At 48.6% G+C, this 23055-nt stretch overlaps 10 protein-coding genes across 10 annotated transcripts; 4 read left to right on the top strand and 6 right to left on the bottom strand.

Annotated features, from left to right (window-relative positions):
- Positions 1-59: 59 nt before the first annotated feature.
- On the bottom strand, positions 60-1282 carry P170DRAFT_414366 (uncharacterized protein). The gene is made up of 2 exons (XM_024847014.1): positions 1125-1282; positions 60-1064 (listed from the first exon to the last, which is right to left on the bottom strand). Exons 1-2 carry the CDS (start codon positions 1198-1200, stop codon positions 85-87), a joined length of 1056 nt encoding a protein of 351 aa, XP_024701113.1. The 5' UTR covers positions 1201-1282; the 3' UTR covers positions 60-84.
- Positions 1283-1423: 141 nt separating this feature from the next.
- On the bottom strand, positions 1424-3240 carry P170DRAFT_449418 (phosphotransferase family protein; the record flags this gene model as incomplete). Its single annotated transcript, XM_024851041.1, has 5 exons — positions 1424-1822; positions 1856-2316; positions 2413-2742; positions 2804-3110; positions 3187-3240. 5 exons carry the CDS (start codon positions 3238-3240, stop codon positions 1424-1426), a joined length of 1551 nt encoding a protein of 516 aa, XP_024701112.1.
- A 308-nt stretch (positions 3241-3548) lies between these two features.
- P170DRAFT_389990 (metallophosphoesterase family protein) lies at positions 3549-5196 on the bottom strand. The gene is made up of 4 exons (XM_024845888.1): positions 4982-5196; positions 4439-4896; positions 4095-4381; positions 3549-4035 (listed from the first exon to the last, which is right to left on the bottom strand). Exons 1-4 carry the CDS (start codon positions 5118-5120, stop codon positions 3666-3668), a joined length of 1254 nt encoding a protein of 417 aa, XP_024701111.1. The 5' UTR covers positions 5121-5196; the 3' UTR covers positions 3549-3665.
- A 506-nt stretch (positions 5197-5702) lies between these two features.
- On the bottom strand, positions 5703-6385 carry P170DRAFT_512430 (uncharacterized protein). The gene is made up of 3 exons (XM_024854990.1): positions 6294-6385; positions 6141-6235; positions 5703-6090 (listed from the first exon to the last, which is right to left on the bottom strand). Exons 1-3 carry the CDS (start codon positions 6318-6320, stop codon positions 5757-5759), a joined length of 456 nt encoding a protein of 151 aa, XP_024701110.1. The 5' UTR covers positions 6321-6385; the 3' UTR covers positions 5703-5756.
- Positions 6386-7518: 1133 nt separating this feature from the next.
- Positions 7519-8298, top strand: P170DRAFT_252922 (uncharacterized protein). Its single transcript, XM_024843035.1, has 3 exons — positions 7519-7629; positions 7681-7775; positions 7837-8298. Exons 1-3 carry the CDS (start codon positions 7603-7605, stop codon positions 8138-8140), a joined length of 426 nt encoding a protein of 141 aa, XP_024701109.1. The 5' UTR covers positions 7519-7602; the 3' UTR covers positions 8141-8298.
- Positions 8299-8343: 45 nt separating this feature from the next.
- Positions 8344-9449, bottom strand: P170DRAFT_512428 (ketopantoate reductase family protein; the record flags this gene model as incomplete). Its single annotated transcript, XM_024854989.1, has 1 exon — positions 8344-9449. One exon carries the CDS (start codon positions 9447-9449, stop codon positions 8457-8459), a length of 993 nt encoding a protein of 330 aa, XP_024701108.1. The 3' UTR covers positions 8344-8456.
- Positions 9450-9962: 513 nt separating this feature from the next.
- Positions 9963-11573, bottom strand: P170DRAFT_365743 (TauD/TfdA dioxygenase family protein; the record flags this gene model as incomplete). The annotated part of the gene is made up of 11 exons (XM_024844723.1): positions 9963-10084; positions 10139-10218; positions 10274-10373; positions 10423-10581; positions 10632-10722; positions 10775-10836; positions 10885-10927; positions 10973-11032; positions 11078-11086; positions 11137-11165; positions 11213-11573. The coding sequence occupies 11 exons, from the start codon at positions 11571-11573 to the stop codon at positions 9963-9965; spliced, it is 1116 nt and encodes a 371-aa protein (XP_024701107.1).
- Positions 11574-12237: 664 nt separating this feature from the next.
- On the top strand, positions 12238-13886 carry P170DRAFT_428988 (putative pantothenate transporter; the record flags this gene model as incomplete). The annotated part of the gene is made up of 5 exons (XM_024847869.1): positions 12238-12467; positions 12511-12927; positions 12980-13027; positions 13076-13551; positions 13609-13886. 5 exons carry the CDS (start codon positions 12238-12240, stop codon positions 13884-13886), a joined length of 1449 nt encoding a protein of 482 aa, XP_024701106.1.
- Positions 13887-14277: 391 nt separating this feature from the next.
- Positions 14278-15714, top strand: P170DRAFT_365117 (putative dimethylaniline monooxygenase; the record flags this gene model as incomplete). Its single annotated transcript, XM_024844685.1, has 1 exon — positions 14278-15714. One exon carries the CDS (start codon positions 14278-14280, stop codon positions 15712-15714), a length of 1437 nt encoding a protein of 478 aa, XP_024701105.1.
- Positions 15715-16948: 1234 nt separating this feature from the next.
- P170DRAFT_467015 (uncharacterized protein) lies at positions 16949-22273 on the top strand (the record flags this gene model as incomplete). The annotated part of the gene is made up of 7 exons (XM_024852450.1): positions 16949-17737; positions 17811-17829; positions 17878-17917; positions 17962-18283; positions 18313-20001; positions 20051-20145; positions 20347-22273. The coding sequence occupies exons 1-7, from the start codon at positions 17123-17125 to the stop codon at positions 22271-22273; spliced, it is 4707 nt and encodes a 1568-aa protein (XP_024701104.1). The 5' UTR covers positions 16949-17122.
- Between the last annotated feature and the right edge of the window lie 782 nt (positions 22274-23055).

Genomic DNA, 23055 nt, shown 5'->3' with positions numbered 1-23055 from the left:
AATATGCCCTTACCTGGTGCGGGCGACAGACCTCCCTACTATTCGTGAATCAGGATAATCTGAGATTCAACTAGGACGGTTGATTCAGGGGTATGTTCCTCCCTCCTCACATACCCGCTTAAACACCTCCTCGGTATGCTGCACCACCTTCTCGACCGCGCCCTGCTCTCTCATCCTATCCAATTTACTATTCTGAGGGAACACCTCTCCATCCCAACTCACCCAGTAGCAACCACTCCCCCTAAGCCCATCACTACCACTCGCCATATCACCACCCGGCTCCACTATCTCACCCCGAGCCTTTGGTGGATACCTCCCACTCGTGGCCGCAAACAAATGCCTCTCTCCACTCTCCTCAATCGGCACCAAAAACGGACTTAGAAACGGTCTCAGCACAGTGGCTAGTACCTCTCCGGCCGGAATCTCACGCATGAGACCAGTATCCACACCGGACGGGTACGCATGCACAAACGAGGTTCCCACATAACGCTTCGCCATTCCCTCAAGGAAGAAATCCCCCATCAGACTCGCATGCGCGCCGCATCTACTAAGCGTGAAACTATGTTTCAAACTCAAGTCGGAGTAATCGAGCGCACCGGACCCACAGAGCCGGACAGCGACATGCGGATCCAGCACGGAGACGACGCGCGAGATCCGCGCATTAGCAGTCGCAGTTTCAACGGGGGAATCCGCCGCCGCTGTTAGGAGTGGCATGAGACGGTTGACGAAGCGCATGCGTGCGTAATAATGCAGTGCGAACTTCCGGTCTAGTCCCTCGGTTGTCTCGTTGCGGCCTTGAAGAGTTATGTACCCCGGCGTCATGAAGAGGAGGTTCACTTTTCGTTCGGAAGCGGTGATTTGCTCGCATACACGATCGACATTCTTGAGAAGCGAGATGTCAGACTGCAGGAAGGTAGCTTGGGCGGATGGGTTGAGGGTTCTTATTGAGGCTATGGCGTGGTCTGCAGCGGACTGGTTGCGGCCGATCAGGTAGATCTTAGGCGAAAGAGTGTACCGTGCGAAAGCCAGGGCTGTGGATAGAGAGATTCCTGATGTGCCTCCGACTATGAATGTTATGTTAGTGATTTAGGTGTTTCTGAGAAGGGGTGCAGATGTATGCTTACCGAACACTCCGACCAGGCCGGGGCCTAGTAACTTGAGCGATGCATTGTGGGCTTGAACGGTCTTGAAGTTCACCATTGTTGCCTAGATAAATAAAGATTGGAGTCGATGTTAGAATGATGTAGGACTTCAAGAAGACTTTTCGAACAAGATGTCCGGAGTTGGTTTTTGGATTGGGACAAAGAAAGTATCCCTTCGGCTGGCTGATGTGGGCCATTTGGTGGCTCACGTTAGCCACTCCGTCGCGGCGCTACAAAAATTCACTTCTCTCTTCCACGATGATCTGTTCCCAACAGCCATTTTAGACATGCGTGGGAAATGGCCACGTCCTTTTAACTTCGTTTGGAGCTCTCGTGGAGACTTGGGTGGAAATGTAGTAGTCGGGCAACATTTCGTTCCGGGATCTGATTTCATCAAAATCTCGCTCCGGTGCCACCCAGCCTTCGTCGTCGGTATCAAGCACTTCTTTGGCAAATGAGCGCATCTCGTGCCACTCCGTGTAAATAGAAAGAGCCTCCTTATGTTGCGTTATCTCCTCGTCTGTGAAAGAGACGGGAGAAGCTTTTGTCGGGAACTCTAAGTCCTCTTGCCCAAGAAAAATCTCAATCATGACTTCTCTTAGTGGTATTAAACCCTCCTCCCAGGTCTCACCACAACGACGGAAGAGTTCTTTGATTTCCATCGGAGCCTTCGTCGCTTTCTAGCATTCTCGATTATTCAAGTAAGTGGCAACCTCGTATGCTTTTGTCCAAGTCGCCTTCGTCTTGTTATACATTGCAAGCTCTTTATGTTGGCTGTCCATCTGCTCAAAGTCTGGGGGAAGCTTAGACATAACCAGTCCCTCTTGATAGCCCTTAGGGGGCGCTAAGAAAACAGGAAACCGCGCCTGCAAAAAGCGTGGATAGACAGAAGTATTCTGCCAGTCAATGAAGCCTGTCACCTCGTCCGGCTTCTTCTCGGAAACAAAGATATTACCCATGCGGAGATCTGTATGCCATAATGTCGGCTGAGACTTTTCCAACAGTTTGGAATTGCGTCCTATAATTGGCATTATCCTTTTTGCCATATCAAGCAGGACAAGATGATTATCCGGTGAGTCACGCAAATACGCTGGCAAATGGGTGTTGGAGGGTCCCCGGGCTCGAAAAATAGATCGCTCAATGAGAGACTTGCCCATGTCGGAAAGCGTTTTCCCTGTAGTTCGTAATCAGTTCTGGCATTTCGCGCCCAGAAATAAATACTTACAAGGACCATAATACGCTTCTGGCAACTCTTTATGCCCAGGTGGACTAAGCCAAGACGAATCACAAGCAGGCCCTATGCAGAATTCACCTTCGGGATCCATCGATGGATCCAGCGAAATAGCTTCAGAGCCGGGCAACGATGACCCGTAGTATAAGCTACCATAAGCCGGAAGCTTAATCGCTGAGAGTTCGCACTCCCATTGTGTTAGACGCTTAATGAGAGGTATGCGATTGCTTTCGCCCATTTCATCCCACTTTTTGAACATCTGAACGCCAGGGACTTTCTCCATGACAATATACTCCGCTCCAACAGGATTGGTCACATCAGAGCTCCAGGAGATAGCTCTGGGAGCAGGAATTGATGTACGAGATCGCACTTAAGCCGTAGGTATAGATCAGCTTGACGGACAGTATGCTTAATCGAGGGATCGTCTCACCGAAATTTAGTACTGCGACTTCCGATGCCGTACAGTACTTCGGCCTTCCTGCATTAGGACATGGAATTTTGACTACATATTCGGAGCCATTTTCCGTGGCCATAAGAAGCGCTTTACTGAAGCCACCTTCCAGTTTGTTTATCTTTGAAACTGGTGATTTCTCCGCTCCACCGATACTGCTGATCACATCACATAATCGGTCAATGTCGAAGCGAACATATCGCTTTGAGAGTTGAGTCTCTTCATCCAGGAGAAATCTTCCATTTGTATATTGGAACACGTCTTCCCTGGAAATTGGCTTTCCTATCTATCCTTAGTTTTCTATCATCACAGCATATTATTGATGGTCAGATACCTCGGCATTCAATGGATAACGGTCGTACACTGACAGTGATACAAAGTGGTTGACGCCTGAAGAATTTCTTGAGGGATTGCATTGTTGAAGGTATTGGGCAGGCAAAACAAAGCGCGCAAGATGCGCTGCACAGAGATATGCCAATCGCCGGGGTCGGGAATGCATTGACCCGACGAATTGTTCTACCACAAAATAATAGTAGATCTGGGCAGCTGGTTGAGTAGTATTAGAAACTGATATTTAGTCATTGGATACGCCAACTGTTGAATATACTTTAGTTTTGTGATGGTGTCAGTTGTCGGGGGAAGCCGAGAGCGCCAGAAAATGGAGAATGGACCCGACCACTATAGTGACTAGTATTTCTCAGCACGATACATGAAATTAGATGATGCTTTTAGGCCATAGTTCTATTGGTAGCTGACTGTATCTTGAGATTATGGTTCGAAAGAGTCAACTGCGTTCCCACCTCATGCATGCATTTTAAGGTCAAGGCCATCGAGCTTCCCGCTACGACCTAAACACGGCAAAAGAAAAATAAACAGCCATAATGAAAAACAACAAGAGCGAACTCGGATCCGAAGAAAGACCATTACCAGCATTCTCAACAATCACGCCTCTTTTCTGCAGGAAATAGTGAGGATGATAGTCATCCTGCCCATACGTTGCGTTCAACGTCACATTCTCCGTCACCAGTCCACTCTCCAATCGAATCCATGTTATAACCTCGTCTTTGAGGGTATCCTGCTTCAGAAAGATATGTCGTCCTCCTCGCGCCAGGTTGCCATAACTGCCATATCCTGTATGGCGACCATAGCACAGATTGAGACCGTTCCCGGGAAGAGTGGTGTCCGAAACGGTGTCGGTCCATTTGAAGCACCTATGTAGAAATATTAAAACGATTACCTGATTTACAGGGGGATGAAGCCCAGAACATACCAGTCATTGTCATGGTCATGTCCACTGAACGTTGCGAGAAGACCTTCTGTGTTCAACAATGCTCGCATGAATGGCAGATCCCATTCTTGAGAATACTCATCATACTGGTATCCTTGCGAAATCACAGGCTCTCCGTTAATCCCAGGTTGTTTGCTGGAATCAACTCCGTGAGTGCTTTGAAATGTCCGCGTCGAGTTCACAGGAATGTGGAAGAATGCCAGCGATGGAATTGCCTTGCCATATTGCTCTCGTAGATGAAGATTGGTTTCTTCGAACCACTTGACAACCTGTTCAAACAGTAAACATCGTTTCATAAATCATAACTCAAACATAGTAAGTCTTACCGTCTCGTGGACCCAATCGGGTCGCTTTTTAACTGGCCACTGTCCATACACATATCCGCCTCTACTATCGAAGAACCACAGAACAAGCTCGGGTGTATCTGATCCATCCGCGGCATACACAGGTAGGTAGTAATTAGTGACACCGGTCTCAACCGAGTCGCTTTGCACCATTCTCTGTGTTAGACTGTTTCTATACGTCTTTTCCCGGGTGTAAATATTATCTGTCAGAAGATTGGGCTGGTTATCGTGATTGCCGTAAGTCGACGCCCACGGTATATCCGCCTCCACAATAGGGGCAACAACATGGTCCAGGTAGTCCGTTGAGTTTTCACGGCTGGTGCCATCGCCGGTGATAAGGTCTCCGTTCAGTACAACTAGTTGGGTATGATCGGCTTGGAGAACCTTGCGTATAACATCTGCCGTTCGCGCGTCTTTCAGCGGGCCGACGCCATTCGGGGCTATCATTGAATTTTGTATTAGTTTATGTCCTTTTCTCTCATAGCGTCTTTCAATTTGAAGCACAGCTTTGTTCGTCTAACCTACCTTCGCCGAGATGAAGATCCGAGAAAACTGTGATTTGAAAGGTCCCATCGCTCTCAAAACGCAATTTCGGGCTATCCGAGCCTACAGACTCGGATTGCAGCGCAGCTTGCAGCCGACTCTTACCGTCGATTTGTTCCATGTTGTCGCTTGTGACGTTGTTAATGAAGTCTTCTGCTTCTGAGCCCTTTGGGAAGCTTTAAGAAAAGATAAATCGGTGAAGGGGTATGATTACGACTAGGCACGGTTCCTTGGCTGTTTAAACTTCTTTCGAATGTGGCGTTCCATGTGTCGGGCCTCGATTCATCCACCTGCAGGTGGCTGGTATAGCGACAGTCGCCAAGCGGATTTCCAACGCACGCATGCCTTCCCGTGCTCAGCCATCGGTCATGTCCGTCGGGCAACCCATACGTATCTCCATGGCCGCCAGAAGGCTTGGAAACAGGTCCGTCTACATTCATATTGCCCGTAAGCCGCATGAGGTTGCATTTTGATCCTACCATATTATTGCAGAGACAATTGAGTTTGCTCAGGCTTGTTTATCACATTTACGTAACTTGGTCCTCTTTTCACCATAGAGTCCCTCTTCAGTGTACTCCTATATTGGTGGAGCATTATAGTACCAGCGCTTGGTGGACATGCCTTGGTCTTGTTTTCTTTTCTTTTCTTTTTTTCTTATTTTTTCTGTATTTTGAAAGAGACCGCATATATTACCATCTCAATTGACATGTTTTATTTTCTTGTAAATCATACAGAGACCTGTATGAATCTTCGCGAATCAATTCTGTTCCGTCTCGTTCGCCCACAACAAATACAAATAATCACCACCACGCCCCTGATTCAAATCAGAGGAGAAATGGTAGAACCCCCTTTCCTTGATACGAGCCAGAATCTGATCGGAAGACAAATTCTCGGAGGTACGGAAAAGAGCAACTTTAGTTATCTTGGATTCTCCTCCACGCTCAGGTACAATGTACCGATATGCGTCCTTGGCGCTGACCCGAACCGTGATATCGTTGTAGTTCCGGAGTTCAGAATTGGATTTGGTGAAAGAGAGGTTGGAAATTGCATTTTGCTTGTCGGGGGTCCAGTCCGGTTTCAGCCATACGAATCTTCGTGGCGTTAACACTTTTATCTCGCACCGTTGGACCAGGTCACTAACCTTCCTCCGTAGCCGGCGTTGATGTCTGATGTTTTGCCTTGGATTTCGGGAATCGCCTCATCTGGCGCGGCGTACTCGTTATCCGCGTACATGACCTGATATATACAGTCATTCTCTGAGTTCTAATTTCCCATGGTCGTAGGAAGGTCTTACAGTCACATCTGATAGATACTTTGCCATTGTAACCGTAGGTACGGGATAGCGGGTTCAGCTTGGGCGTCTAGATTCTTTGATGGGTCTGCTTGTGTGCGTTTTCTTCTCGGGATAAACTATCCCATTCCGTGCACTATTATATAGAATTTCCAATGGGCTTCTCGACCTGTCAGCATTGCACCGACGGGTGAAAGAGCACAGGCCTCTTTGGTCAGAATCGAGGGCAAACTCTTCTACATGACACTATGTCTGAATTTTGGTTTACTGTAGGGGTTGCGTATCCTTCGCTCGGGTCTTAGCACACTCTTGACAACTCTAGGCTTATGGCTAGCGCTGCTTAGCCTTGTTGGCTAAACATCGTCACCCAGGCGACCAAGGCCTGCAACAGGCTGACGCCCAAACTCTTGGGCTCGTATCGGCGCCCTGCCACAAACGTGCATATTTCCCAGCCGTGTCTCGACTCCCCTGGCCCCTCGTCTCCAGACGGTCTAGGCTCACCTTGATGGACTGCGTGGATATCTGCATTAGAGGAAACTCAAAAGTTTCTTGATGGCCTCGTGCCATATACCCCACACCGTTACGAGTCTGACTGTTTCTTAATTCAATCAACCTCACTTAATCGGTCACCCCGACTGGGCACAGCCTGCATTCAATCTATTTAGCGCATGTCCATCTGCCATAAGATTATCAGCTCCACCACGCTTCGGCCCGCCACAAACCCTAATCCTGTCCCGTGTCCGGTCCAGGCGGTTTATTAATTACCTCATCTTTCTTAATGGCCTGATGCCAAGCGTGATGGTGTTTTTTGAGTAGTTGCGGGCGATTGGTGCTTGGCTCATTAGGCTTACTGGGCACTGGTATGCTGCCAGGAATCCTTCGACATGGCTGCTTGAGCCTGTCACGCACCGGTCCATTCTCCAATGAACCTTCTAGAACGACATTCAGCCGCAATATGAATGAAGTCTGTTTACGAATTCACCTTGCCCCGTTTCATATACAGCATTTCGAACATGGGCTCCGTAGTTAAACTACCCAATGAAGTCCTGGCGGCTTACCGTCGGGCAACTTTGTTCTGCTGGAACAGAGCCTCACAGTGCGTCTTGCTTGATGGAATATTCTAGGGGTTTACACTTTGCATGGTCCCATATGACGGGGATAGAGTAGTGAAAGTCAAGGTATATAAAGCAAGACTTCCTCCTTCTCAGTGACTCTTTTCATCAACAGTCCAGACTACTTCAGTAAATCACATCTTTCTCCTCCACCTCGATCAACCATCCATCCACAAAAGCATCCCTTGAATCCCATCAAAATGCCAAGCTATCTCAGCGATATCGATGTATGCTCCTCCTAGCGTCACTCTTTCACCCCATTCTGACTGGTCTATCAGGTTGTCTACGGGACCGACAAGTCCTGGGAGCCCTCTGATGCCATCCACGTCGTGGATGCCAACAACGGCGACATCAACGCCGGCTACGGTGGAGAGTAAGTCTGATCTGTTTCTACCTCCAACAACCATTGACCACCTCATATGCTAACCATCCAGGTTCGTCTGGCTCGTCCCGAAATGGAGCTTCGAATCCGACAACGCCGTCAGCAACATCCGCATCCTCATCCAGGGCGATTCCGATGGTAACTACAAAGATCTTGCCAAAGGTGCAGGCGGCAAGTTTCGATACCTCCGTCTGGAGCGCGATGGCCACGACAAGATCACTGATGTCCGACTCCTTCGTCGCGACGACGAGGTTAAATGGGAGACCGTCAAGTCTCTGGGATTCGACGGCTTCACCAACGACATTAACGACGGAAGAGGCAAGAGCTTCCTTTACTTAGTCTGGAAGAGCCACTAGATGGGAGTGGGAGGTATCTAGGTAGCTGTTTATTGGGTATTTGGTCGTGTTGAGGGGAGTGGTCAATAGCAGAGATTAGGAGTTTGCAACACTGGATGAAGGCATGCGTGACAGTTCCATAGGCTTCTTTCTATTCTAGGTTTCTGTGTGCTAATATCATGCTGTTTTCTTTCGATATCCATGGCCTTCACTCATTGAGTAGAGTCTATGTTTTTTTATGTGTTGGCATTTACCATGGAGCTGTTGTTTCAGGTACATCTATCCTCAATCAATGATCTATAACTCTATCTACAAAAAGTTACCCCCCTTCAGACATCTACTTCCCACTCTCAACCATAACATCATACCTCCCCTTCGCCAACGCATAAACAGTCTCCAACCTGGGCATCTCAACCCCCAACTTCCTCCCCAACCGCACCGCATTCCCCACAATCGCCTCCACCTCAAACGGCCTCCCCATCCTCACATCCTGCAGCATACTCAACGCCCTGCCCGTCCCCAGCTCCGCGCGCCTCTTCGAAATCTGAAACAACTTCTCCGCCGCCTCCTCATCCACCCCTTCCACACCCGCCCGCCTCGCCAACGCCACCACCTCCATCATAACACCCCAAACAACGTCCCTCGCAAACGGCGACGTCACTAGAAACCCGCCGTCCGTGCACAGAGACAACGCCCCGATCGGATTCCACGCCGCGTTCACCATTAGCTTCCTCCATCGCGCGCCTTGAATGTCCTCGAACACGGTCGCCTCGCCGCCGCCCCACCGCATCGTCTCTGCGAATCGAGTCGCGGAGTCGACGTGCTCCTGCGGCGCGGAGGATGGGTACGTGCCTAGTTCGATATGATTCAGCGGTTCCGGGTGCGTGATGATCCCCGGCGCGGTCTGCGTCGCGGGGAGGTAGATCACTGCGCTGATGAGCGGGTTGTCAGGATATGCAGCGGCAATGGGGGCTTCGATATCGATGCCGTTCTGGGCGAGCACGATGGCGGTGGTCCGGCGGGGCGGGTTCGTTAGTGCGGGGCGGAGCTGCTCCGCGAGCGAGGGATTACTGTCTGGGAAGCATTTCGCCGTGACGACGATGTAGTCGAAGACTTGGTCGGAGGGGATGTCGCTGACGGATCGGTAGATGTGGTCGGGGCGGTAGGTGACGGTGCCGAAGAGGGCGCTGGTCATGGTGAAGCCGGATGTCGCCACGACGTCGTGGTTGGACCGGCAGATGGCGGTTACGGTGCAGCCGGCGCGCTGCAGTTGGTGCAGGTATATGGCGCCGACGCTGCCGACGCCGTAGAGGAGGATGTTTAGGGGCATGGTGGGGTTGGGTGATATGCAGTGTAGGTCATGTATGCGGGAGAGGGAAGGGCTATTTATCTCGCGTTGGAGTGGGTTTTTGTTAGCTCAAGTGGTTGTTTAATTCCGTGATTTATAATTGGTTATGGTCAAATCGATGGAAGGAATGCCTTATCGGGCCGATGTCTACTACTTCTTAGGGCTTCGAGGAGCACGAGCTTTCTCTTGGTCAGTATGAATCATTCAAAGTTGAATTAAATGGTGCTCTAATTAAATCCCATTAATAAAAAGTGCATAGTCATCTCAAACTTAGACTCAGTTGCTCTATCTGCTACGGAGTGGTTCATTTCAGAGTCATTCGGGAAGCGATCCCGCGACGGAATCATAACCCGAGGATTGTGTAACCAGAATATATCGAATCATGGGCAATACCTTAAACACTCAGTAAATCAGGAAAGCAAAATAACTATAAGTTTTAAGATACTATATGTGAAGGCATGAAGTTTCATAAACCCATCAGCATACTACTCTAACTTAAGCTGGAACCTTTGGTCCATCCGTGGCATCATCGTTCTCCTTCTCTCGTTCTTGATTGTTTCTATTCTCCTCGCGAGCCTGACGCTCCAATCGACTCTCACTTGCCGGATCTAAATATGCTGTTGACTGTTAGTGTATTTGGTCCGGCACTCAAGGCTTCATGCTCTACTTACGCTTCTCACCGAACACTGTAGTCCGAATACCCCGTCGAGCTCCTTTATACGTACCAGGAATGACTCGATGAACGGTACATCTAGATAGGTCATGAAGATTAGTCTTGGTTCTACAATGACAATCAAAAGACAGACCTATTATCCCACATCGCAACACTCCCAACCGCCCATTTCCATCGGACATAGTGATCGTCAGCGGCGTGAATGTGATACGATAGGAAGTCCAGCAGTTTATCTATCACGATCAGTACGAGATTTTCGGTCCAATAAGTGGAAGTTTCTACCTGACTCAAGCTTCTTGAGTTCTGCGAATCCCGTCACGAATCCCGGGTTCACATTTAGGGCTTTCAGTCCCGTGACCGGGTGGGTGCGGACCGCTGGATGGTGACTGTCAATCGGAGGCCGGTTGGGTCCCACGCCCCAAAGATCGAGGATCGTGTCGTCTGTATCATGTCAGGCTCTGACTAGTGCGCAAGATATGAGGAAATCTGACACTGGAGTCTCGAGGTATGCACGGCGTGCAGGCCGTCGAGGAATCTCTTGTATGCTGTGCTGAGGGCGTCGTAGAGGCCGTATTGCGAGACCTATAGATAGCTTAGCAGGAACTAAACAGAGACTGTAGCTGTTTTCATGTACCCAGGCTGTGTCTCCGCCTACTTCGGGATGTTCTTCCATTCTCAGTAGAGAGTATGAAGGTGCTACCCGGAATTAGTGACTTTTCGATGGTCTGGGTATTTAAACCATACGATTGATCTCGAATGATGTGTCTGCGTGAAATTCGCCGCTCGGCTAGTCGAGTTAGAAACCATAGCGATATTTCTATGAGGTGCTTACCCAAGGAGTGTAGTTCGCGATCTCGCGGTGGTCTTCGCGGCTACCGTGGATATTCACGAACTTGACTGGTCAGTCATATCTCTTGAAATCCCAGAGATGATTTACTTTTTGATCCTGCTTCATATTTAGACTTGTTTCAAATAGGGACTACCACGTTACACTACCTTCTGTGCAGGATGTTTGTCCAGCACGCCTTTCCATCCGTTAGCTCTGTCATTCCGATCAAGGAATTAATCCCACCATAATGCTCAAACAACTCGACCTGTTTCTCAGTCATGAGGTCTTGGTCCCGGAAAAACACCACTCCACGTTCATTGACGAGCAAGGCCAGTTCATCTAGCTGCTTCCCATTCAACTGCGACAGCTGCACATCCTCAAGGATAGTTCCAATCGACTCGGTCAAATCAACTCGCTTCGCGACCGAGAACAAGCTTTTCTTTTCCTTGTCTGCAAAAAAAGCTCGATCTTTAGGCGGGGCAAATTCCTCGCGAACAGGGTCTGGAGGAACATGATCTTTAATCTTGGCGTTGAATTTTGGATGGAGAGTTACTGGGAAGCCTGAGTCTGGAGAGACATTTTTGCGAGATTCTAAGTGGGCCATGATGCGGGTGGTGGTTCAGGTATGTGGTGGTATCGCTTGCTCCAGAGTTTCACAGGGACGATTATATACCCCGCAATAGCTACGACTGTTATGGAAGAATGTAGTGAATTAGTCCAGTTCAAGTGCCTTGGTCTAGACTCACGCTACTCCTGTCAGGTCAACCTGTTGGTTGTTAGTTCTCTTATCAGCGCGCAATGCCAATATCGACGATCAATGATACAATACTCGCTTAGGTGCAGCGTTGATCGCAGCACAAATCCGACCTTCCAACATGGCATATGCAGAGCATTTAATCAAAGGATGGCTTTGGTGGCTTGGCTTGCAAATTGGCTATAATTAGTTGTTATGATACCATCGGCCATGCTACAGGGAGAAGGTGACTTCGGAATGACACCATCGCGCTCGGCAATCACTCCATCCACGCTGCAGTCAGGTCCACAATTCTATAGGTCGGGGTATACTGCTCGTCTATATGCCCGTTACCTTTCTAGATATCTATCTTGTTCTTTGAGCGGGGATTCCCTCCGCGGTGAAGATCATGCCGGACATGTGCCGAACGGGATGTCTTACAAACCCTTACTTTTAAAAGGCTACCCGAGGATGTCAAACTTCCGACCTAATTATGAGTTGAAATAATTGCACAAAAAGGTTACGGTAGTTCGGTATGGATCAATCAAAAGAGCTCGCTACCAATGCGCATGAACTCCCCGCAGACGAGTCCAACGAAGGACCATGGATCCGCTTCTTGACTCTCGTGCGATGGTATCCAACTGACATGAGCTATTTGGAAAAGCAGCTGGTGCTCAAACTAGACCTCTTGATCTTAACCTTTGGGTGCTTGTCTTTCTTCACAAAATATCTCGATCAACAAGCCATCACCAACGCCTATGTATCGTATGTGACATTCTCCTGCAGTCCGAAATCTGGCTAATCGCAGACCTAGGGGAATGAAAGAGGACCTTGGACTCCAAGGAAATGAAATCAACTACATTACCACCGCTTTCTGGGTCGCATACTGCGTATCAATGATCCCAGCATGCTACTTCCTCACTCGCAGTCGGATCAATATTGTTCTGCCCACTCTGGAGGCCGGATGGGGCCTATTCACGTTTGGCTGTGCATGGGCTCAAAACCTCACCACAATTTATGCTATGCGTGTTCTCATTGGTATTTGCGAATCTTGTTCATTTACCGGTGTCATCTATGTGATCGGGTCGTGGTATAAGCCCCAGGAGATTGGGAGACGAGTTTCTTTGTTCTTTATTGCCTCCCCGCTGGGGACCATGTTCGCTGGGTATCTGCAGGCAGCGGCGTATACTAATTTGAATAATACACATGGATTGGCCGGGTGGAGGTATGACTTTCTACGTTTCTGCAAGGAACAATTGCTGATTCCATATATTTAGATGGTTGTTCATTGTCTGCACGATCATCACCATACCGATATGCATTTTGTATGTTCCCGACTATCTCTTTCGGACTGCATATTCTAACAAGAACAGAGGCTATGTCGCATTTCTCGACGTCCCTCATCGCACAAAGCCACGCTTCCTCACCCCGAAAGAGCACGAGCTAGCCAATGCTCGCTTGGTTGGTCTCACAGCTCCCAGCCAGCTAACTGTCTCTGTCGATATCTTCAAACGCGTCCTCGGTCGCTGGCACTGGTACGTCTTTGTTGCGCAGTGGATCCTCATCGACCAGAATTTCCTCGCTTCCTCGACTCCGTTCAATCTTTATCTGAAGGCCAAGCCGGAAATCTACTCCGTCTCGAGAGTGAACACTCTACCGACCATAGCTACGGCCGTTTCGGTGGTTGCTGCGTTAATAGCGGGCACTGTTGCTGATAAGACGAGGAACATCTGGCTTCCTTGCATTGTTGTCTCGATTCCGGTGATGCTGGGTTTGATTCTGCTGGTTGTCTGGGAGGTAGGAGAAGCTGGACGGCTTGCGGGTTTTATCCTCACCGGTGCTGAGGGTGGTAAGTCTTTCTCTCTATTATGATGTCCAAAGGGTTACAAGATGCTAATGTTTATAGCAATGAGCCCTCTCACCATGAGCTGGGCAACCCTTACCATGGCCAACGACGCCGAGGAACGCGCCATTGTAACCGCCAGCATGAACGCAATCGGTCAGGCTATGTCTGCTTGGACGCAGCTCCTCCAGTATCCTGCCGTGGAGGCACCCAACTTCCGCAAAGGGTTTATTTCGAATCTGGTGACGACCGTGGCGCAATTGGGTGTTGTGGCCGTTATCGCAGTTCTTACTCGGCACGATGTGCGGAAGAAGACCAGACAGGGTTCGGACATTAGCTAGCGTAGTCACCTTATGACCTTGACAGCATATTAAATCTGAAAGATTTCTCCGGGGACAATGGAGAAATTGCGGTTAGTGATAGCAGTGAGTAAAGGATTCCTTGCCCTAGACGTGGGCCCGGATAGCGTCCGGCTGCAATGCTCATTCTAGCGCGGATCACGTCAACCACGCATTCCCAATCGCAGTCCAGATCAATATCTCCCCTGTTTCGCTTGGAGTAGAGTCTCGCGATAGTGTCAGTTGGATCATGTCGATAGGGTGGGGTAGCTTTGCGCAAGATGCGCTTATAAATTGATGACGTGTTTGATGCTTTAAAAGACACCAAAGCTGCAGAATACCGCTTTCTCTTCAATTGATTCCTCATTTCCTACATTCTCCCAACTCATACATCATGGGCCCTCGATATCGTCGCGTCGCTGTGATCGGCACCGGTCCGTCCGGCCTCTCCGCTGTGAAAGCCCTCAGCGACGAGAACGTCTTCGACACAATCCGCGTCTTCGAACGACGAGATCAAGTCGGCGGACTGTGGCACTACGATCCTACTCCTGACCCTTTCCCCGATCCCAGAGCATCTCTCCCTATTCGCAATGAGATCCCCTCAAAACTACCCCAATTCACTGGCCCGGTGCCCGAAGATACCACCGCCCGCACAGCGATCTACGACACGCTGGACAGCAATGTCGGTGCTGCCGCAATGGCTTTCACGCATACTGCATTCCCACCGGTCAATTCCGCTCTCTCAATCAAACAATTCGGACATAATAACCCCTCGCGCCCGTTCCGCGTCGTCGCGGGCTATCTAGAAGATCTCTTCCGCGAGTATCTCCCGCTAGTATCCTTCAACACGACGGTCGAGCGCGTCGAGAAACAAGGGTCGAAATGGACCCTCACGCTGCGCAAATCCGACCAGCTCTACCGCGGAGTTCCGCGCGATTACTGGTGGCAGGAGCATTTCGACGCCGTGGTCGTCGCATCAGGCCATTACAACGTGCCCTTGATCCCCGACATCCCAGGCCTCGATGCCGCATACCAAGCGCACCCGGGTAACTTCGAACACTCGAAAGCCTTCCGCTCTCAGAACGACTACGTCGAGAAGAAAGTCGTCGTAGTAGGCGGGAATATCTCATCTGCCGACATCGTGGCCGATCTGCACCGCGTCGTCAAAGGCCCACTCTATCTCTCACAACGAGGATACAACGAAGCTCTCGAGTCCGTGTGGAACATCCCCGGAGTCGAGAAAAAGCCCACTATCTCCAAAATCGAAGCCACACCCTCTAGTATCACCGTCAAGTTCTCCGACGGCTCGACCGTCCCCGACGTCGACAAGATCATCTTCGCGACGGGCTACAAGCTCTCCTACCCATTCCTGACTCCCGACCCCGTAACGCCCAATAACCGCGTCGCGGGCTTCTACAAACATGTCTTCAAGATCGGAGACCCCTCGCTGGCTCTCGTCGGTCAGGTCCGCGCGGCCATCAGCTTCCGAGTCTACGAGTACCAGGCCGTCGCTGTGGCGCGGTACTTCGCGGGCACGAATGCGAAGGACCTGCCGAGTGAGAAAGAGCAGGATCTTTGGGAACTGGAGCATTTGAAGTACAAAGGGCCGACGGCGTTGTTCCATGAGATTAAACCTGATTTCAAGGATTATTTTGACTTCTTGAGGGATTTGGCGGGCCCTCCTGCGCAGGGGAGTACAGGGTACGAGCTGCTGCCGTGGGAGGACTCGTGGGCTGAGAAGGGGTTTGCAATTTTACAGCACAAAGATGCTTATTGGAAGTCGTTGGCAAGGGATGCGGAGGTTTCGGCGAAGGTTAGGGCGAGGTTGTAGGTGTTTTGGTAGATGTTAAGCTAGAATTTACTTTTGCGCTGTGACATGTAAAAGTGTACTAAATCTATGCGTGCCGGTCAATATGTACATTCACATGGGCAGATCATGCTCAACAAGCTTAGAAATTCCAGTGTTTATACTACATGGTCCATTTCCTGGATTAGCCTTTTCTTTTTCTTTTTCTTTTTGTAGAATTCCAGGACCAGGTATCCCATCGTGATGCAGGTGTGAAATTATCATGGATATCCTGCAAATTTCGAAATATTTGAAAGCTTGTGTAGTAAGCCTGTAAAACAGTACTTTATACTATATCTTGATAGAAGCGCTTAGATTCAGTAAGAAAACTAACTAGACGGCAGCAGACTATTCACTGTATATCACATGTGCGCTAATCTAGATTAGCCAAGCGAAGGCCATATAAATTAAGCAGACAGGCGGCTCTAACATCTCTTGGTTTAAGTCATGACAGCACTTAGAATGCAGTCGTTGCAGAGGATAGTATCTTTAACGATCTTACCTTAGTGTGTACACTGTCACTAATAGTATTGTTTGATCTAAGACACTTTGGAAGTAGAATAAACGACTTAGAATGCGCGTCGCCTGGGAGTCATTTTAGTTCACCACAATACCTGAACCCAAGCCCTGGTAATAATAACTTAGTGATGCATTTCGGCAATGCCTTTCCCATATCATTAATAATAAACATTTCGGGCGATAAACGGATTCTACTAGTCTGCGACATTCATTTGGACTTGGTCAACAAGAAATTTTGAAGGAGTTCTGAGGCAAACAACAGCACGGACGCGGTTGTGGTAGGATCTGTCCTATCCAAGACCAGGTTGAAAAAGGTGTATTGAGCAACATAAAGCAAACAGTGTACCAGCCGTGGAAATAAGACATATCTACGCGTGGTATGTCCTAGTGAAAATGTTCACCAAACGGCGGTTGGTGATCTGGTAGCTATTGCACACCATCTAGATCATTTCTGGAGCCGGAGAGACCGGGAGTATCGTTAGGGTTAACGAAGAAATATAATAGCTCGAATTCCTTTTAACATTAGAATTGTTGGCAATTCACGAAGACGCGGTGGAAATAGGAGGAATCCCTGTTTAGCTGAAAAGAACCCTGCCTGACACGTCAGGAAAAAGCAACGAGGACCTACCGACATCCCCTCTTTCTGTCCCAACCCCACCTGCAAGCCACCAAGTCACTGTCACCCAACTCTCCAGCGAATATTAGTTTCTGTTGGTCGAGTGGTGTATTTGATAAATTCAGGGAGTCTTGGAAGCGCCCCGTCTCAAGTACCTTGGCTAAGCCATCTCAGTTGGGCCAGGTCTTTCAGTCTGTCACACACCTGCCCTGCCATTCCCCATTCTTCTCTCGAACGTCTACCCACTGCGTCTTCATTATGCCCAAGTCTAAGCCCAAGAAGGAAGACCTAAAGAATTTCTTCAAACTGCCTTTCAGGAAACGGAAAGAGACGCAGTCAGTGTCGCAGACCACTCCGCTTCAGCCTAGTCACAGCCTAGTCAACAGGGCAGAGTCCCAGCAGGACAGTCAGTCAGAAATCCAACTCGAAGCCACAGGTTCATCTACACAGAATGCTCTCAACGAAAACCACGATGAGCTCGAAGAACAGCGAGATGAAACCGACGATTCTGTCGAGTACGAATGGGGAAAGCTCTGGGAGGCAGCATATCAGCAGCTTTCCGAGAAGGAAAAAATCCTCATGGACGCATATCGAGATGCTCTTTTGAAGTCAGACAACACAAAGTCATTTGTTGCCTCACGGCAACAAGAGGATAGAGAGGAGCAGCTGAAAAGTCTCGCCCATTACAATCTCAAGCGGATCGAAAACGCTACCCCATTTAAGCTGCGGTTCAAGGACACGGAAGTTGTCCTGAAAGAGGAGGTCGATCGTCTTGTTCATGGCATTATTGCAGTAAAAGATGTCATCTCAGCAGCCATCTCTGGAGAGCCCCATGCTTCACTCGCATGGGCGGGAGTTCTAGTGGGACTGAATGTGGGTGAATTGATCATGGCATCCAGTCGGTCAAATTAACTCAGATTTGTAGCTTTTCTTGAAATCTATTCAGCAAAGCGAGCATGCTGCAGGTGGGCTGTGTTTTATTACAGACCTCTTGATACGATATCAACTGATAGAGCGGTCCTATATGCCTGAACAGGCCTGTCATGGCTCAAGGTACGCGTTTACTCGTGAGATTGATATGTATTAACAGCTTGCAGCGCAGGTGAAGGGACTATCTGGTTGAAAAAGAAGGTCGTTTCAATCTACACTCTTGTTTTCCGGTACCAGATCCGATTTGCAAAGCGCTACTTTCAGTCTTCAGTCACTCGATACTTCAAGGATCTCGCTACTGTCGATGATTGGCAATCTATGTGGAAGGACATTGAACAAAGCGATGATGCAGTTAGCAAGTACCTGCAAGCAAAGTCAAATGCGACAACTCAAGACATACATGACAATGTTCAGAAGTTCTACCAGGAAACACAAAGTCTGTTAGATGAGGCAAATAAGGGGGTCAAGGCAAGTTCCAAGCCAAGGCTGGTTCTTATTACCACTGACACTCCATCAAGCGCATGGCCAATTTCACCATACTAAACGGACTCAGACCTCTGATGAGCGCTGCCTATAACTCCGGGTCACGGGCAGAAATAGATGGACAGTGCCTGAAAGGTACACAAGAAGCTGTTCTCAATCAAATCCAGTCCTGGATTGATGATTCACAAACGCCACCAATATTTTGGCTTCATGGGATGGCAGGAACAGGAAAGTCCACTATCGCTCGAACCGTTGCTTCTGCGCTTGACAGAAGAGAGCGTTTAGATAGCAAAGGGTCGTTACCTGATGAAATCTGCCTTGGAGGTACATTCTTCTTTCGCCGAACACAACACGGACATGGCCAAGCCACTGCATTGTTTCGCACGCTTGCAAGGCAGCTTGTCGAGGCGCTGCCTGATCTCGCTCAACCTATATGCGATGTTATTGAACAAAACTATGATATCGCCAGTGAAATTATGCTCAATCAATGGCGTGACTTAGTTCTTCATCCTCTCCGGGATCTTGGAAAACGTCTTCTTCTACCCCTAACTGTTATCTTGGTCGTTGATGCCCTCGACGAATGCCTACCCGAAACATCTTGGGACTCCAAGAGCGCCGGTCAAAGTCTACCTGAAAATAATATTCACATCATCGTGAATCTTCTAGGCCAGGTTCGCGAGCTGGAAACATCGCATGTACGGGTGAAGATATTTATCACCAGTCGACCAACAGATGAAATCGGTTTCCGATTTGGTCAGCTTCCTGCAGACAATCACAAAAGTGAAACACTCTTGAAGGTTCCTCTGCCACGAATGGACGATGCAAGAAAGGACGATATAACTCGCTTCCTCGGATACAAATTGCATAGGATCAGACAAATACACTCCAGGAAGGAAGACTGGCCAGGCCCAGAAAAGACCATTCAGCTTGTATTGAAGGCAGACGGCTTGTTTATTTATGCCGCGACAATCTATCGCTATATGGAACCTCTCAAGGCTGACCTAGATATGCGCCTCACTGATATCTTAGAGAATAAGATCGATGATGGCTCACCTCAGGAAGACCTCGACCGGCTCTACATTACGATTTTGAAAACTGAAGTTATTGGAAATGTCACTAAAAGGGAAAGGTTGCAGAGGGCGTCCGAATTCAAACGGATTGTTGGATACATCCTTATTCTGTCAGACTCTCTTCCGATTCATGTTCTTAGCAACCTCGTATCAAGTGAGTCTCGAGACATGACAAACACTGTGGAAGAAATGGTACGATGTTTGCATTCGGTGCTAGCCATGTCTGAGAGCGGGCGTTCTATTGAGCTACTTCACTTGTCGTTTCGGGATTTTCTTGTCAATCGAGAAAGATGTGGTGATGAATTCTGGATCGATGAAAAAAGAACGAACCTTGAGCTCTTCGAGCGCTGCATTGAGATTATGTCCAGTGCCCTAAAAAAGAACGTTTGCCAGTTCGAAAGGATCAATGTTCGAATTGAAGATGTCAAGCGTGAGACATTGGGTCTATATCTCCCAGAGCACGTACAATACGCGTGTTGCTACTGGGTTTATCATCTTCAGCAGAGCGATTTCACATCTTCCAGTACTGACAAGCTTCATGGATTTCTGAAAGAGCATTTTACTCATTGGATCGAAGCCATGAGTCTCATGAGGAAGGTGTCCCTAAGCATTCTGGTTTTGAATGATTTACTAAATTACATCTCTACACTTTCAGTGAGTCAAATCCAGGTTTCACCAGACGCATACTAACGAGTCTCAATAGACACACATTGATGCTAGCCTGAGTGAGTTTGTTCAAGATGCTAAGCGGTTCACGGTCTACTTTCGATCAGTCATTGAGCAGGCACCTCTACAACTGTATGCATCTTCTCTCTTTTTTGCTCCACAGCAAAGCATTATCCGACAAGATTTTGAAAAAGAAGTCCCGAGCTTTTTAACTAAACGTGGAATTTTTAAGGAGACTTGGGATCCCCTGATTCATTGCCTAAACCGCTATAGCCCTTCTTTTTGTTTCATGGAATTTTCACCGGATAATAAGCTGCTCGCATCAAACTCTAGACTCGATGACGAAATAGCTTTGTGGGACACGGCTACTTGGAGACGTGTTCAGCTATTGAAGCATGAAAGCAGCGTCCATGCTATGTCCTTTTCCCCAGACTGCAAGTCTCTAGCGTCTAGCGCCGGCACAAAAGTCCGAATATGGCATTTGGCAACGGGTCTTTCAAGCATTCTGCACGAGGATAACACTCCTGAGAATGACACAATGGCTTACCATATGCAATTTTCGCCAGATGGTGAAAGGCTTGTAGTAGTGTTTGTAGAGGGGCGGGGTCTCATCTGCAATCCACATCAAAAGGGAGTTCTGGTTTCATTCCAACTCTTTTCATCTGCCTCGCCGAACAGGTGGAGACCGTTTATATCAGCCTTTTCACCAGATAACAGGCTATTGTTATTTTATTTCGTCATTCTTCACAGCAGTGACAGATGGCACAGTGGTGCTGAAGTCTGGAATGCCGTTGAAGGGGTTCGATTACAAACATTTGAGTCTGCCGCTCGAGGTGGCGTGTCATTCTCACCGGACGGCAAACAGGTGTGGTCTGCATCCACTGACGGAAGAGTGCAGATTTGGGATTCAATTACTGGCAGTCTACAAGAAAAAATGAATATCGGTCCCTCCATCGCGGCTTCGTTCTCTTCTGATGTCAGCAAGCTTGTTTCTCTTTCCACGGATCACCAAGTTCGAGTCTGGGACCCCGCAGCAGCCAAGTTGTTGAGGATTCTTCCCGGTTTTTCTTCTCATGAGAACATCGATGAACCTTGCGTGGACTTTCTCTCTCCATCCAGTGAATCTGTGACTGCGAGTACATTTAGTAGTCTTTATGTGTGGGACACTGCCACGGGGAAATCGATTGTCGAACTATTTTTACCAGATTTTCTTGGTGCGGGGCCCGCCTTTTCCCCAAACGGAAAACTGGTTGCCTGCGGAAACAAAATCTGGGATTGCCTTACGCCCATGAACCAGACGATCGACCAGTATCAGGGGCAATCCAGGTGTCACATTATATCCCCGGACGGCACATTGATGGTTTTCATAAACCGGGATGTCCTGCAGGTCCGAGATGCCAATTTGACCATCCTGAAGCCAGCTTTAGCCCCATATCATTGGGAATTTCCCCGCGCTCGCTTTTCTGTGGGTGGCAAAAGACTGATAACAGTTGACAGGGGGCCCCTAATTACCATCTGGGATTCTGGTACATGGGATCCCCTGCAAACATTTCGCTTGAAAATTCCGGATGGCTATACCCCGGGCGAAAGTTATTCATTCCAGATATCACTGGACTCAATGACAGCAGTATATTCACTGGAAGCTCGAGACGGAATCAAATATACTATTGGCCTGTGGCACCTAGCCGTGGAAAACTCATTTCTTGCTATCGGAGAGCTTGATTATCCACTCTCACATCTAGCATTGTCCTCGGATGGGAGCCTTGTTGCTTCGATATCTAAAGATAACCGTGTCCATATCTGGAATGCTAACTCAGGGGAGGTATTCAAGACTTTGGGCGACCACGTCTATGGAGATCTCGCATTCTCTCCGGATAATAAATTCATTGCATCCGGAGGGAGTTCGCTCATACTGTGGGATATAGAAACCGGTGCAAAATGTCGGCAAGTTCAAGATCAGAGTTGGCATGAAACCCTTTCCTTTTCACAGGATGGACAATGGCTTCTTACATCACGTGGGCAGTTCCCTCTTGCTCCTGTGTTCAATCCCTGTTTCGATCTCTCGAAAAAGGGGATCTCTAGAGACGAAGAATGGCTTCTGCACAATGGTAAGGAAATGATTTTGCTTCCTCCTGACGAGCAGGACCTTTCATTGAGGTGCCCTGATCCTTCACTTGTTCGAGAGAATTTTGTGGTTGCGGACTATGGTCGAGGTGCTGTGATTGAGTTTGATGACAATGAAGAAAGCGGGCTAATATAGGACTCGGAGATTTCGAAACACAGCGATGCGGGATGGGCACGGCGGTAAACGAAAAGGACAGAAAAAAAGATCAGGATGCCTAGTGAGCTCTTATCTAGAAAAGAAATTTGTCTTCTCTGGAATTCTATACATGAAACGGCCACAGAGGGCTACGAATGGCGAAATTTCAGCAGCTTACTCCTCAGGCATTTGAATGCCTAAGCACTGCCCGAAGCTCGAAATCATGAAGCAGTATCGATTCCCGAGCATGCAATTTGCTCCTCCCTCGGTCACACATTCTCACCTCTTTCCAACTCGGCATATTTTCCGCTCTTTAGTCTGTTGATTCCGAGTATCGATAACCTCTAATCACTGGCAGTATTCGGTTCTAAGGAATTCTATATTGAAACGATTTAACATTTTGTAAAAACCATCACGATGGTTGTTCCCCTACTTTTCTGCTTTCAAGGTTCAATATGGATTTACGGTATCTAGTGCGGCTGTTGTCGGAGTCCTCGACGCATCAAACCCCAAGCCTCCCGTACTCTTCCAGCCAAATTGCGAGATAAAGCCCAACCCGCAGTTGTATCTTGGCTGGTTAAATATGGATTCAGCTGTCTCCAGCATAGCTGTGTGCCCATCCAACAATATCAACATTATCTCGGAGTGGTTAGTGGCAGAATCAGACTCCACTTGCGGTGGGTCAAATTGGTACTACCAGCCACTCAGCCACTCCTTCGCGCGCACAAAAAAAGCGCTGAGGTCATAGTCTAAACCCCACTGGGCTCGATTCCCTTTTCCTT

The sequence above is a fragment of the Aspergillus steynii genome (assembly GCF_002849105.1).
Source record: "Aspergillus steynii IBT 23096 chromosome Unknown P170scaffold_7, whole genome shotgun sequence".
NCBI lineage: Eukaryota > Fungi > Ascomycota > Eurotiomycetes > Eurotiales > Aspergillaceae > Aspergillus > Aspergillus steynii.
This window is presented reverse-complemented; position numbering and strand designations above follow the sequence as displayed.